The sequence below is a fragment of the Pungitius pungitius genome, chromosome 5 (genome assembly GCF_949316345.1).
Source record: "Pungitius pungitius chromosome 5, fPunPun2.1, whole genome shotgun sequence".
NCBI classification, from domain to species: domain Eukaryota; kingdom Metazoa; phylum Chordata; class Actinopteri; order Perciformes; family Gasterosteidae; genus Pungitius; species Pungitius pungitius.
Window position 1 is genome coordinate 19,619,273 of NC_084904.1, and position 15,510 is coordinate 19,634,782.

The 15,510-nt window shown below is 40.2% G+C and overlaps 1 protein-coding gene and 1 pseudogene across 1 annotated transcript; both read right to left on the minus strand.

Moving 5' to 3' along the window:
- Window positions 1-1,236: 1,236 nt before the first annotated feature.
- Window positions 1,237-15,029, minus strand: LOC134129023 (zinc finger protein 665-like; annotated as a pseudogene).
- Window positions 4,303-5,657, minus strand: LOC134129085 (gastrula zinc finger protein XlCGF49.1-like). Its single transcript, XM_062562508.1, has one exon. The coding sequence runs from the start codon at window positions 5,618-5,620 to the stop codon at window positions 4,970-4,972; it is 651 nt and encodes a 216-aa protein (XP_062418492.1). The 5' UTR covers window positions 5,621-5,657; the 3' UTR covers window positions 4,303-4,969.
- Window positions 15,030-15,510: the final 481 nt, after the last annotated feature.

Here is a 15,510-nt window from a genome sequence, read left to right on the forward strand (position 1 = left end):
TAAGCAAAAAGTTTAATTTTAGTTTGCTGCATAACATTTGGAAAATCCAGTGAAATACTGGGAGAATGTAGTGTGGTCAGATGAGATCAAAATTGAACTGTTTGGATGCCATAATACACACCATGTTTGGAGGAGAAATGCCACTGCACATCACCCTAAAAACACTATACCAACAGTGAAGTTTGGAGGTGGGAACAACATGTTGTGGGGCTGCTTTTGAGCAAATGGTACTGGCAAACTTCACATAATTGAAGGAAGGATAAATGGGCAAATTTACAGAGACATTCTTGACAGAAATCTGCTGCCATCTACCAAGATGATGAAGATGAAACGAGGGTGAACATTTCAGCAAGACAATGATCCCAAACACACAGCCAAGGAAACTCTCAACTGGTTTCAAAGAAAGAAAATAAGGCTGCTAGAATGGCCCAGCCAATCACCTGACTTAAATCCCATTGAAAATCTATGGAAAGAACTAGAGATCAAGATTCATAGAAGAGGCCCACGCAACCAGGGCCGGGTCTAGGCAGGGGCAAGAGGGGGCCTGGCCCCCTCAAATAAATCTTGTGCCCCCTCAAACTAGGTGCTGGAGCACAATCATACATGCCTGTCTAGACCCAGCCCTGCACGCAACCTTCAAGATTTAAAGACTGTTTGTGTGGAAGAATAGCCCAAAATCACACCAGAGCAATGCGACTAGATTCTCCATACAGGAAGCGTCTTGAAGCTGTCATTACCAACAAAGGCTTTTATACAAAGTTTTGAATAAATATCAGTAAGCGTGTTCAATACATTTTCCCTGTGTCATTTCACATTGATAGGCATAACTTTATTTCTGAACTTCTTTGTTTTGGTTAATTTGAATGTATTACTTGGGTTGTTACCAATATCGGGTGAATGTCATGTCAATAGCTCCTTTGGAAATATATTTTCTGAGAAAAATTGTGTATTTTGCACATATTTCTCATCACTGTGGACTCTTTTATGAACCTAAAATACTGATTTATCCAGTGTTGCATGCATATGATGGATCAACACTGTGGAATCTTTTCAGGTCAGCCAACAAGTTTTTTTAAATGTTGGAAATAGTTTCCACATAAAAAAAGGGACCCAACATCACTTCAGTTTTTTATTTAATAAAATACATGTTACACACTTATCCTGTGTTGATTTCTTACTTGTACTCAACAATAGTTTTTCTTTCAACTTGAAATGTTTCTACTCTGTTCATGGTAATACAGCTGACATTCTTTGGCAGTGGAAAATCTTAGATCTCTTTTTACTTTTTCAAAAGGCTTAAGACAAAAAGTAACAGACAGTGAACATACCCTGAGGGTTTATCAGTTTGAGAGAGCAATTATTTTTATTTGAAGGATATTTTCTCAGTTTGACAATTATTTTCACAGACAAATATTTATGTATAAAAAAGGGTAAAGATTAGCAGGATATGTTCAATGTGCAACAAAGATTTGGGGGATTACATTAAATTCCCCCAAAACATTTAAGTAACAGCAAGTTACATCGAAGAAAAAAGATAAATGCAACAATATTCTATTTTTCTGTCTAAAGAAGATGTTACAATCTCGTTTCATTGGAAAAATCTACAAGTAATCATTCAAGTGAACGCTCATCCAGTCTGGGTTTGGCTGGATGGTTTTGTACGTCAGAATCCCAAAAAAAACAGGTCAACTCCTAATCTATCTTAACAATTGTTCAGAATATTTCATCACAAGAGTTGAATTTATGACGTCTCATTCTTGTGGCTTCTTCTCATGTGGACAAATAAGTTACTAGAAAATCTAAAAACACTTTCACATATTTTACAGGAATATGGCTTCTCCCCAGTATGGATTTTTGTATGATACTTCAAAATCGATGGACGAAGGAATGTTTTCCCACACGTGGTGCATGAAAATGGCCTTTCCCCAGTATGTACTCTTGTATGAAACTTCAAATTTGTTGCACAAGTGAATGTTTTACCGCAGGTGATGCAAGAAAACGGCCTTTCCCCAGTGTGAACTTTCATGTGGACTTTTAATCCTTTACTACATTTGAAATATTTTCCACAAGTTTGGCAAGAAAATGGTTTCTCATCACTATGGACTCTTTTATGAACCTCAAATGCTGATTTATAAGTGAATGTTTTCCCACAGGTGTTGCAGGAATGTGGCTTCTCACCAGTGTGAACTTTCATGTGTACTTTTAAGCTATTACTACATTTGAAAGAGTTGCCGCATGTTTGGCAAGAAAATGGTTTCTCATCACTATGGACTCTTTTATGAACCTCAAATGCTGATTTATAAGTGAATATTTTCCCACAGGTGTTGCAGCAATGTGGCTTCTCCCCAGTATGGATTCTTGTGTGAGACTTCAAATATTTTGGCCGAGTGAATGTTTTGCCACAGGTGATGCAAGAATGTGGTTTCTCCCCCGTATGGATTCTTATATGAATCCTCAAACTTGATGCATTAGTGAATGTTTTGCCACAGGTGATGCAGGAATATGGTTTCTCCCCAGTATGGATTCTTGTGTGATACTTCAAATGTGTTGCCTGAGTGAATGTTTTGCCACAGGTGATGCAAGAATATGGTTTCTCCCCAGTATGAATTCTTATATGAGACTTCAAATATTCTGGCTGAGTGAATGTTTTGCCACAGGTGATGCAGGAATATGGCTTCTCCCCAGTATGAATTCTTATATGAATCTTCAAATGTGATGCATAAGTGAATGTTTTGCCACAGGTGTTGCAAGAATACAGTCTTTCCCCATTGTGAACTTTCATGTGGACTTTTAAGGTTTTACTACATTTGAAATATTTTCCACATGTTTTGCACAAAAATGTCTTCTCACCTGGAGGAGCCAGAATCTGTTGTTGTGGCTCCTTGGTTGATGTTAAACTACGTTTTACTCCTTTCTGATCTTTGCTATCAGATTCATGAGAGATGTTTGGTTCTGGTCCCACAAAACGCTCACAGTCCATTTCCTCATCTAACGAGCTGGTACACGTGCTAGCTGGAGGATCTGCCTCTGATTCACTCTGACTTTTGTCCGGATTCAAAAACGGAGTCTCATCATCACTGTGATCAGTTTCCTCACAAGTCGGAGTCAACGTAAAGGTGTCGGCCTCCTGCTTCGGTTCAAGCTGCTCTCCCTCCTGACTGCTGCAGAGTTCCTCCTGTTCCTCTTTAATCTGTGGAGGATCTGGGTCCTCTTGGTCCACACTGGGGTTCCTCTCCTGGAGACACAGCTGCTGGTCAGAGAGAACCTCCTCCTGCTTACAGACACGTGACTGTGGGAGCTCTGGAGGGACAAAAGAAAGAGAAAAACAAACGTCTGAGTGAATAAATACAACGAGTGTGAATAGACTACAACCGTCATGTTTCCTACCGTTCAATCAATTAAGTAACAGCATTTGCTGGAAAATATTGTCTCGTCTTTGTTGATTTAGATCACGGATGTTCCTCACAAAGTTGTACTCACCTATCCTGTGTAACCTCACTTCGGGTTTCCAAATAACATCCAACACTCTGCGCTGCCGCTCGATCTCTTCCTGATACTCGACGATGGTTCTTTTAAAAACTCCGAATATTTCTTCAGCAGCAGCAGATAGTCGCTGGTTGACAAACTCTCTCAAACACTCAACTGAAGACATTGTTGCTTGGTTACCGATGGAATAATAACGTGCACGTCCACGGCACCGAGCAACGGCTGGGTGTCACGCTATAAAGTTCCGGCTGGAGACCTCAGTCACTTTAAGGTTCCGCTTGAATTAAAGCTGCAGGTCATCTTGTTCTTTTTCTATCAACTTGATTTGCAGGTCGCAATCAACTTGAATAGATACATACCGTCGCTTAAAGTACTGCTGTGTGCATTTTCAGGGTAACAGTTTCATCACTGTTCTAACAGATAACACTTAATCGTGTTTCTTTAAGAAATCTCAACAGTGCCTGCAGCTCTCGCCAGAACTCTCTTCAAACTCAACTCCCGTCCCAACTGTTTGTTTCTCACTGAATTGTTTAGTCTATAACTTTACATTTTTAGCCATTAAATACAGCGTTGAGTTGTGTCCAGTCTGTCAGAATCTCAAACTCAATATTCTGACCTCCTTTCTTCAATACTTCCCTTTATATGTCTTCCCTTTATTTGTCTTGTTAAAAAATAATTGTAGGCCTATATTCCCCAGACTACATCAACCACTTGATCAGTCATCCGTTTCCGCAATATTTAACTCTTACTGTTGCTTTATAATTTGAATTTCAACTTCTTACCCGAGTTTGTAAAAATTAATTCTTTTTCGCTGGATACACGTGACGTCAATCAGGACTCCTTCGGTTTCCGCCCGATCTCTCTTGTCTAAGGAGGGATGAGGCAGGATCATCAGCTGGTGATCCTGGGAAAGGCCTTTTTTTCCAGATGGTCCCCCGGAGCCTGACGGACAGTCAGTGAATTCTGTTTGTGACGCCAAATTGTTGTGGAATATTTCAATAAGTTTGGTAGAAGAGAATGATTTGTCTAATAAAACAGAGTCTTGATGAATGAACAAAGTTGCATAAAGTCCATTTATTGCTTGCAAGCAGGAGGTCAACTACACAGCACGTATCACGGTGCTCTGTGGAGAGAAAACGCTGAGTTCTTATACACACACATGAAGGTCATTTCTGGTGGTAGGCGGCCACGAGAGAAACAGAAACCTAAAACTCTAAACCACCTGTGAGATAACCAAGATGAAAAGTTATAAATCAAGGAGGAAACGAATCAAGGCAAAGATGGGAGTAACCGAGCTCCTTTGTTCGAGCATTCGGGTGAAGGCCGGTTTGACTGTCCTCCTTCACACAGCTGCAAAAGACAACTTTTGGATTTCCCTTTTCTTCTCAAATTGCTTCAACACAGACAATAATCACTCTTTTAGCATAAGATTATTTTATAACATATTTTACCATTACAAACATCTTTCACATATTATACAGGATTAAGGCTTCTCCCCAGTATGGATTCTTGTGTGAATCCTTAAACTTGATGCATGAGTGAATGTTTTGCCACAGGTGATGCAAGAATATGGTTTCTCCCCAGTATGAATTCTTGTGTGATTCTTCAAATGTTGTGGCCGAGTGAATGTTTTGCCACAGGTGATGCAAGAATATGGCTTCTCCCCAGTATGGATTCTTGTGTGAGACTTCAAATTTGCTGTCTGAATGAATGTTTTGCCACAGGTGAGGCAGGAAAATGGCTTCTCCCCAGTATGGATTCTTGTGTGAATCCTTAAACTTGATGCATGAGTGAATGTTTTGCCACAGGTGATGCAAGAATATGGTTTCTCCCCAGTATGAATTCTTGTGTGATTTTTCAAATGTTCTGGCCGAGTGAATGTTCTGCCACAGGTGATGCAGGAATATGGTTGATCAACACTGTGGAATCTTTTCACATGGGCCAACAAAGTTTTGTTTTGTTGGAAATCTTTTCCACATGTTTTGCACAAAAATGTCTTCTCACCTGGAGGAGCCAGAATCTGCTGCTGTGACTCCTTAGTTGATGTTAAACTACGTTTTACTCCTTTCTGATCTTTGCTATCAGATTCATGAGAGATGTTTGGTTCTGGTCCCACAAAACGCTCACAGTCCATTTCCTCATCTAATGAGCTGGTACACGTGCTAGCTGGAGGCTCCGCCTCTGATTCACTCTGACTTTTGTCAGGATTCCAAAACGGAGTCTCATCATCACTGTGATCAGTTTCCTCACAAGTCGGAGTCAACGTAAAGGTGTCGGCCTCCTGCTTCGGTTCAAGCTGCTCTCCCTCCTGACTGCTGCAGAGTTCCTCCTGTTCCTCTTTAACCTGTGGAGGATCTGGGTCCTCTTGGTCCACACTGGGGTTCCTCTCCTGGAGACACAGCTGCTGGTCAGAGAGAACCTCCTCCTGCTTACAGACATGTGACTGTGGGAGCTCTGGAGGGACAAAAGAAAGAGAAAAACAAACGTTTGGGCGAATAGATACAACGAGTGTGAATAAACTACAACCGTCATGTTTCCTACTGTTCAAATAATAAAGGAACAGCATTTGCTGGAAAATATTGTCTCGTCTTTGTTGCTTTAGATCACGGATGTTCCTCACAAAGTTGTACTCACCTATCCTGTGTAACCTCACTTCGGGTTTCCAAATAACATCCAACATTCCGCGCTGCCGCTCGATCTCTTCCTGATACTCGACGATGGTTCTTTTAAAAACTCCGAATATTTCTTCAGCAGCAGCAGATAGTCGCTGGTTGACAAACTCTCTCAAACACTCAACTGAAGACATTGTTGTTGGTTACCGATGGAATAATAACGTGCACGTCCACGGCACCGAGCAACGGCTGGGTGTCACGCTATAAAGTTCCGACAGGAGACCTCAGTCACTTTAAGGTTCCGCTTGAATTAAAGCTGCAGGTCATCTTGTTCTTTTTCTATAAACTTGATTTGCGGGTCTAAATCAACTTGAATAGATACATACCGTCACTTAAAGTACTGCTGTGTGCATTTTCAGGGTAACAGTTTCATCACTGTTCTAACAGATAACACTTAATCGTGTTTCTTTAAGAAATCTCAACAGTGCCTGCAGCTCTCGCCAGAACTCTCTTTAAACGCAACTCCCGTCCCAACTGTTTGTTTCTCACTGAATTGTTTAGTCTATAACTTTACATTTTTAGCCATTAAATACAGCGTTGAGTTGTGTCCAGTCTGTCAGAATCTCAAATTCAATATTCTGACCTCCTTTCTTCAATAATTCCCTTTATACTGTATGTCTTCCCATTTGTGTGTTTCTGAATGTTATGTCTTCCTTTGTCGTCTTTGTCCCACTTCTTCTGTCATACGTCCCGTGCTGCCTCTCTTAAAGAAAAGATCTAGCTTCCCTCTTTCAAAAGGAATATTCAATATCTTCTTATTTTAGTGCTGCAATCACATCTGCTCTCTAATTGCCCTCTACACCTTCATGAGCAGGGACCCAAATGTATTCACAGTATATGATAGCTAAACATGATGAGGGATTTTTCCATCACCAAATTCTCTTTTGACATTAGGCTGTTTTGAATCTTAACAGACGACCTCTCTCAGTTCTGACCTCTTTTACAGTGCCAAGATTATTGCAATAATTTTGACTGTAAGGACAGTCTTGTCATTTTCACATTACTTCAAGGGGCCACTAACACTACCTTGAGGGATCCCATTCACAATAGCGAATTCTTCTGACACGGCATCTCCAACTTTAACTTTTAGTAATTGATTGGACAAGAAACCAAATATCTAGTTATACATCCTTCCACCAAACCCCATTATCTATATATATATATATATATATATATATATATATCAATAGGCCCGCTCTCCACATGGAGTCACATGCTTTCTCTTTATCAAAATAAATTATTGCCATAATGTCCTGCTTTCCCAGCCTTGTTACTAACTTTTACTAGAGCGTCAGGTCTTTACCTTAAAGAAAACCATTCTCTGGTTTATTTAGAAAAATACCTTTGTTCTAAAAAACAAATGAGCCTGTTTTTTATACAAAAAAGGCCTTAATGAAATCAAGAGTGAACACTACTTGAGGGTTTATTAGGTTAAGAAATCAATCCATCTTATTTGCAGGATATTTTTTAAGATTGACAATTAATTTCTGAAATGTATATATATATATATATATATATATATATATATATATATATATATATATATATATATATTATATTATATATATATACATATTAGAGATGAGCCGGATACTCGGCTGAAACGAGTATCCGTTACGGTGTTACGTGCCTACTGGTTTTTGAACCTACTGGTTTGGCTACGCGTGCGTGTTTGTTTTGCCCCGACAGCGGCAGATGTTGTCTGCCTCGATCACCTGATTCGTCACACATTCGCAAACATATTGCTGAAAATGTTCAAAATGCATCCCATATCCAATGCAGCGATTAGGGGCAAGAAAACCTTTTGGTTCAGGGTGACCCAAGACAACTGGTTTTTGGTGGCGTAGCGTGAAATACATAGTTCTGTCACGTTTTCTAGCACATTGCCTAAGTAGGATTACTCTCTCAATAACATCTAAATATATACGACAAAAAAACTCGTGGTTCATCCGTGCTCTTTTTTTCTAAAGCTTGATTAAATATATTTCTACTGAGCAGAGGTAAAAACTTTGCATAAACTATTCAATTCTCCCTTCATACTGATGTTGCTAATTAACGTGATTGCTTAATCCCCGGTGTATTCTAGGATTTCACGTCTGTAAAGCACTTTTTAACCATGTGGATGTAATGTGTAAATAACTAACAAGCATCGCGAAAAAGCACCGATCAATATGTATGAAGTGTTTCACGCTACGCCACCAAAAACCAGTTGTCTTGGCTCACCCTGAACCAAACGGTTTTCTTGCCACTGACGATGTGCAATTATGTGACAAACAGTACAAAAAACAGCCAAAAACTTAAAAAGCTCCAGTAGTCGATGACGTAAGGCATCCGTCTTGGATATATTTTTATTTTGCTCGACATGGTTCGAATCCAGGTTGTGGCGATCTTTCATTAAAAATATTTTTTCTAGATTACTTTGTTAAGTGGCTGTGATGCACGTCACTGTATGACAGTCTGAACATAAAATCCTCTTTTCTCCAAATGTTTCGGTGGTTCTAGGCTGCAGCCTCGGGAATAAAGTATCGATACACATGTTTGCATGTGTTCCATGATACGCCCACCAAACCAGGGGCCTGTTTCAGAAAGGAGGTTAAGTGAAAACTCTGAGTATGTTAACCCTGAAATGAGGGAAACTCTGAGTTTTCTGTTTCAGAATGGGAGGTATGTTAAACCTGAGAAAGCAGAGTAAGTCAAGCCTGTTTCAGAAAGAGAGGTAACTTATACTCAGAGTCAGTTACCATGGCAACTTACTCTGTGAACCTAACCTGGTCGGGAGCAGGTTTTCTTCGGGAAACCCAGAGTTTATTTCGTCTCCTCCCCTTTTTTAAAGAGGAAGTGGTATTTAATCACCTCATTCATTCTTTCGGTATTCATTCATTGCGCACATTTCAGTCACGCAGAGCGCATCAAATCAAGTGAATGAAATGGCATGTCCTTTTTTGGACGATCCTGTGGATGAAGAGGCTGCATTAATCAGTAGGGAGTTGCATTTACGTCGGGAGAGGATTTTGAGACCCAGAGTGGATTTTTTGTCATATCCATATTCATTTTTATTTGAGCGGTACCGTTTTTCTTTACAGTCAATAAGATACATCCATAATCTCATCCATCCTTACATAAGAAACATCAGCCATCGCGGCCGTGCTCTAACATCCGAGCAGATGCTTTGCGTTGCATTACGTTTCTTTGCAAATGGTAGTTTTCTGTATAACATTGGGGATGCAGAACATATCAGTAAGGCTACTGTTTGCAGAGTTGTAAGGAAAGTGTGCCTCGCTCTTAAGCGCTTTCTTCAAATTTTTGTGCTGTTTCCTGGGCACAAACCCGTGAAAGCCATCAAAGAGGAGTTTCACAGGATTGCAGGTCAGTGATGTATAAATCGGTTTAAATGAGGCTAACCTGATAAATGACGTTCAGTTAAGAGCATATTGCTGCGACCCCTGGAAGTAAACTAATAATAGAATTCCTTTTAGGATTTCCGAATGTGGTTGGATGCATTGATGGCACACATATTCCCATCATTGCACCTTCCGAAAATGAAGCGGACTATGTCAACAGGAGGTCCATCCACAGTATTAATGTGCAAGATTGCACCTACATGAAAATTAAAATTAGGTTGAATAACACACTCTTCTTCCAGTTTCACTTCTGATATTATAACAGTTGGGCAAGTCACTTATATTACTAACTACAACTGGCTTCTTCAACAGTGTAATTAGATTAATGTAATAATGACTATCTCTAGAAAGTATTGGTCTACTTATTACTAATTACTTTCTAAATCCCATATCAACTTCAACCACTTGAACAATACAAGGAGAGACAAGAAACTGCACTTTTAATGCTTTCAAATAAACATTATACAATTGCATGAATTATTCTTGAAAAAATATATCTTTTAAAATTTGATGTTAAATCCACTATTGTTTTATACAGAATTGCTTTATAGTTTATGCAGCATTTAATGCAATTACAACAGATTTTACTTTAAATTACGGAATTAAATTACAGTTTTTAGATTACATAGAAATTAATTACACACAACACTGTATAACAGTAATTCAAATGTAAACTTACGCATTGACTCGAGCAGCTATTTTCTCCCAAGCTAACTCTCTGTCCTTCGCCGCTGCAGCCGTGTTGCTTTTTTTTAAAATATATGTTCGTACTCTCCATATGCTTGCATAAGCACATCCAGTTCTGCTGGTGAAAAATATGAAGACCTCTTTTTGTCTGGCGCTGTTGCCATGGTGACTCGTAATATCTGCGCTCCATTGATAATGGCTTTTTATAGTTGTGGTGCACGCGCTTAACTCAGAGTAGGTCAACTCAGAGTTGATTGAACTAACTCATTTCAGCTGTTCTGTAACCGAAAACTCAGAGTTTCCCATCTCAGGGTAAGTCAACTCAGAGTTCAAGTTTTAACTCAGAGTTGGTTGAACCTCCTTATTGAAACAGGCCCCAGTTGTCTTGGCTCACCCTGAACCAAAAGGTTTTCTTGCCCCTGACGATGTGCAATTTCATGACAAGTAGTGAAATAAGCAGCGGCACTTGTAAGCTCGGTTGGCCGACTGCGTAGCGCCGCCGTCTTATAAGGTGTTGCTGTTTTGCTCGACTGCGTGAGTTCGAATCCAGGTGGCGATCTTTTAATAAATGTATGTTCTTTTATTTATTTCTTTATAAGTGGCAGTGATGTAGTGCTCACTTATACAATCATAATCGCTGCATTGGATATGGGATGCATTTTGAACATTTTCAGCAATATGTTTGCGAATGTGTGACGAATCAGGTGATCGAGGCAGACAACATCTGCCGCTGTCGGGGCAAAACAAACACGCACGCGTAGCCAAACCAGTAGGTTCAAAAACCAGTAGGCACGTAACAACGGATAAAGCACTTTTGCCGAGTACGAGTATTATACGAGTAATACGAGTCAATATCTGTGCTCGGATTGAATAAAAGTCCTCATTGGGTAGCTGTCTGTGTCTGCGTTCTGTGATTGGCTGGTAGTCACAGCGCCCCTCCCCTACACACACACTGTTTGTGTTGCTGTGTCCCGCTCGGCTCACACATACACATAACTCCTCTCTCCCTCCCTCAGTCAGCGGTTTCGCGGGTCTTTCCCGATAAATTTAAACGATTTCTTCGCCTTTATTTTTTTTTACTTCGGTTTGTTGTTCTTAACTAGTAGAGTTCAGGTAAACGTGGGGCTTGTTAAGACGTGGTGCTTAAGAATGTGACTCGCGTTGCGTCTATGCCTGTCGGAGTTTTTTTTTTCAGTCGGCTCTAACAGTTTTTTTTTTTTTACTTCACGCATTGACCTCTCCCTCTCTCTGTCTCTCTCTCCCTCTCTCTCTCTCTCTCTCTCTCATCAGTTTTATTTTACCGTCTGCTGGATCTCTTCACGCACTCAGTGTCTGACGTTGACTAGTTGTGTTGAATAACTAAATATTGATATTACAAATTAAGCCACACACACACACTTCCCCTCTCTCTCTCATGATCATCAGTGATAAGAATTAAGAAGGAATGCTGTTTTAACCGCAAAAAGGCTTAACCCGACAATTTACGGGGTAAATCCTTCTTACTTCCGGGTTAGGCCCCGCCCATTTTCGGGTTAGGCCCCGCCCAGTCCGAGTACGGATACGGATACAGATAATTCATATGGTTCAACAGATACAGATACAGATACAGATAATGCTGTACTCGCTCATCTCTAATACATATATATATATATATATATATATATATATATATATATATATATATATATTACATACATACATACATACATACATACATACATACATACATACATACATATATACTGTATATATATATATATATATGTGTATATACTGTACATTTCGAGCCGTTTTCTGGAAAACCAAACTCTTTTGTCTAGTATGGGAGACACTGTGTACATGTTTTTCTGTATTTCTGCTGCATCATTGCCACACTCCGACCCCACGGTTCCGTGTGTTTTGCGGACTGGCCACCCATCTTTTACTGGTGTGGACCCTACCGGTTTACTTATTACAATACAGTCGTCACAGTAAGGCGTAGTTTCTTTATACAAGGAAAAGCTTTGCAAAAACCCCGGTCTAAACTCACGCTTCGATATTGCCACGATCTTATTCTAAAGGTAATTCAGTAGAACTCACGTTTGGTTAACAGTGATATCAATTTACCTGCTTCAGCGTAAAACTCACGTGTGCTACAGCCACAATCTTATTCTACAGGTAGAATTCACGTTTGGTTAACTATAACAGTCTATAACGGTCTTATTTTACCCGGGTAGTCAATAGCGAGTGTTACGACCTCGGAGAATTTGTTTCGAGTGAAATCTCTGTCTGAAACTGATGGAAGGGCACCACGGGGAGTGGAGCCTGCGGCTTAATTTGACTCAACACGGGAAACCTCAACCGGCCCGGACACGGAAAGGATTGACAGATTGATAGCTCTGTCAGACACAGTCCTATTCTTCTACTTGTAGCCCCTCTCAGTTCGGACCTGTTTTACAGTGCCAAGATTATTGCAATAATTTTGACTGTAAGGACAATCTTGTCATTTTCACATTGCTTCATTGTCAGCATATAGCCAGGAGCCAATATCTCTATCAATGTCCACAAAGACGTTATTTATCATAATATTAAATAAGGGGCCACTAAAACTACCTTGAGAGATCCCATTCACAATAGCGAATTCTTGTGACACGGCATCTCCAACTTTAACTTTTAGTAATTGATTGGACAAGTCTAGCGAGTGTTACGATCTCTGAGAATTTCTTCAGAGTGAAATTTCTATCGTACACAGTCCTATCTACGTTCGCATAAAATAATGCATTAGAAATATCCCGAATCATGTACTCAAAATAAAAATATAAAAATATATAAAAACACCAGAATGTTAAAAAATAATTGTAGGCCTATATTCCCCAGACTACATCAACCACTTGATCAGTCATCCGTTTCCGCTATGTTCAACTCTTACTGTTGCTTTTTTAATTGGAATTTCAACTTCTTACCCGAGTTTGTAGAAATTCTTTTTCGCTGGATACACGTAACGTCAATCAGGACTCCTTCGGTTTCCGCCCGATCTCTCTTGTCTAAGGAGGGATGAGGCAGGATCATCAGCTGGTGATGCTGGAAAAGGCCTTTTTTTCCAGATGGTCCCCCGGAGCCTGACGGACAGTCAGTGAATTCTGTTTGTGACGCGAAATTGTTGTGGAATATTTCAATAAGCCCGGTAGAAGAGAATGATTTGTCTAATAAAACAGAGTCTTGATAAATGATCAAAGTTGCAAAAAGTCCATTTATTGCTTGCAAGCAGGAGGTCAACTACACAAGCACGTATCACGGTGCTCTGTGGAGAGAAAACGCTGAGTTCTTATACACACACATGAAAGTCATTTCTGGTGGTAGGCGGCCACGAGAGAAACAGAAACCTAAAACTCTAAACCACCTGTGAGATAACCAAGATGAAAAGTTATAAATCAAGGAGGAAACGAATCAAGGCAAAGATGGGAGTAACCGAGCTCCTTTGTTCGAGCATTCGGGTGAAGGCCGGTTTGACTGTCCTCCTTCACACAGCTGCAAAAGACAACTTTTGGATTTCCCTTTTCTTCTCACATTGCTTCAACACAGACAATAATCACTCTTTTAGCATAAGATTATGTTATAACATATTTTACCATTACAAACATCTTTCACATATTATACAGGATTAAGGCTTCTCCCTAGTATGGATTCTTGTGTGAGTCTTCAAACTTGATGCTTGAGTGAATGTTTTCCCACAGGTGATGCAGGAATATGGCTTCTCCCCAGTATGGATTATTTTGTGATTCTTCAAATGTTGTGGCCGAATGAATGTTTTGCCACAGGTGATGCAGGAATATGGCTTCTCCCCAGTATGGATTCTTGTGTGATTCTTCAAAGATTCTGGCCGAGTGAATGTTTTGCCACAGGTGATGCAGGAATATGGCTTCTCCCCAGTATGGATTCTTGTGTGACTCTTCAAATTTGATGCGTGAGTGAATGTTTTGCCACAGGTGATGCAGGAATATGGCTTCTCCCCAGTATGGATTCTTGTGTGATTCTTCAAATGTTCTGGCCAAGTGAATTTTTTGCCACAGGTGATGCAAGAATATGGCTTCTCCCCAGTATGAATTCTTATATGAGACTTCATTAGTGATGCATGAGTGAATGTTTTCCCACAGGTGATGCAGGAATGTGGCTTCTCCCCAGTATGGACTCTTGTGTGAGACTTCATTAATGATGCATGAGTGAATGTTTTGCCACAGGTGTTGCAAGAATACGGCATTTCTTCAGTGTGAACTTTCATGTGGACTTTTAAACTACTACTAAATTTAAAATCTTTTCTACATATTTTGCAAGAAAATGGTTTCTCATCACTGTGGACTGTTTTATGAACCTCAAGTGCTGATTTTCCCATGAATCTTTTCCCACAGGTGTGGCATGCATATGGTTGATCAACACCGTGGAACCTCTTCACATGGAACAACAACGTTTTTCTATGTTGGAAATAATTTCCACATGTTTGGCACAAAAATGTCTTCTCACCTGGAGGAGCCAGAATCTGCTGTTGTGGCTCCTTGGTTGATCTTAAACTACGTTTTACTCCTTTCTGATCTTTGCTATCAGATTCATGAGAGATGTTTGGTTCTGGTCCCACAAAACGCTCACAGTCCATTTCCTCATCTAACGAGCTGGTACACATGCTAGCTGGAGGATCTGCCTCTGATTCACTCTTACTTTTGTCAGGATTCAAAAACGGAGTCTCATCATCACTGTGATCAGTTTCCTCACAAGTCGGAGTCAACGTAAAGGTGTCGGCCTCCTGCTTCGGTTCAAGCTGCTCTCCCTCCTGACTGCTGCAGAGTTCCTCCTGTTCCTCTTTAATCTGTGGAGGATCTGGGTCCTCACTGGGGTTCCTCTCCTGGAGACACAGCTGCTGGTCAGAGAGAACCTCCTCCTGCTTACAGACACGTGACTGTGGGAGCTCTGGAGGGACAAAAGAAATAGAAAAACCAACATTTGAGGGAACACGTGTTTAAAAACCTTTTAATAACAGAAAGTCTCGTCTTTATAGCTTTAGACAACAGACTTTTCATCTTTGTTGCTTTAGATCACGGATGTTCCTCACAAAGTTGTACTCACCTATCCTGTGTAACCTCACTTCGGGTTTCCAAATAACATCCAACAGTCCGCGCTGCCGCTCGATCTCTTCCTGATACTCGACGATGGTTCTTTTAAAAACTCCGAATATTTCTTCAGCAGCAGCAGATAGTCGCTGGTTGACAAACTCTCTCAAACACTCAACTGAAGAC

Bases quoted from the DNA above. Each gene is read 5' to 3' on its own strand.
- LOC134129085 (XM_062562508.1), bottom strand. From the start codon at position 5,620: ATGGACTGTGAGCGTTTTGTGGGACCAGAACCAAACATCTCTCATGAA.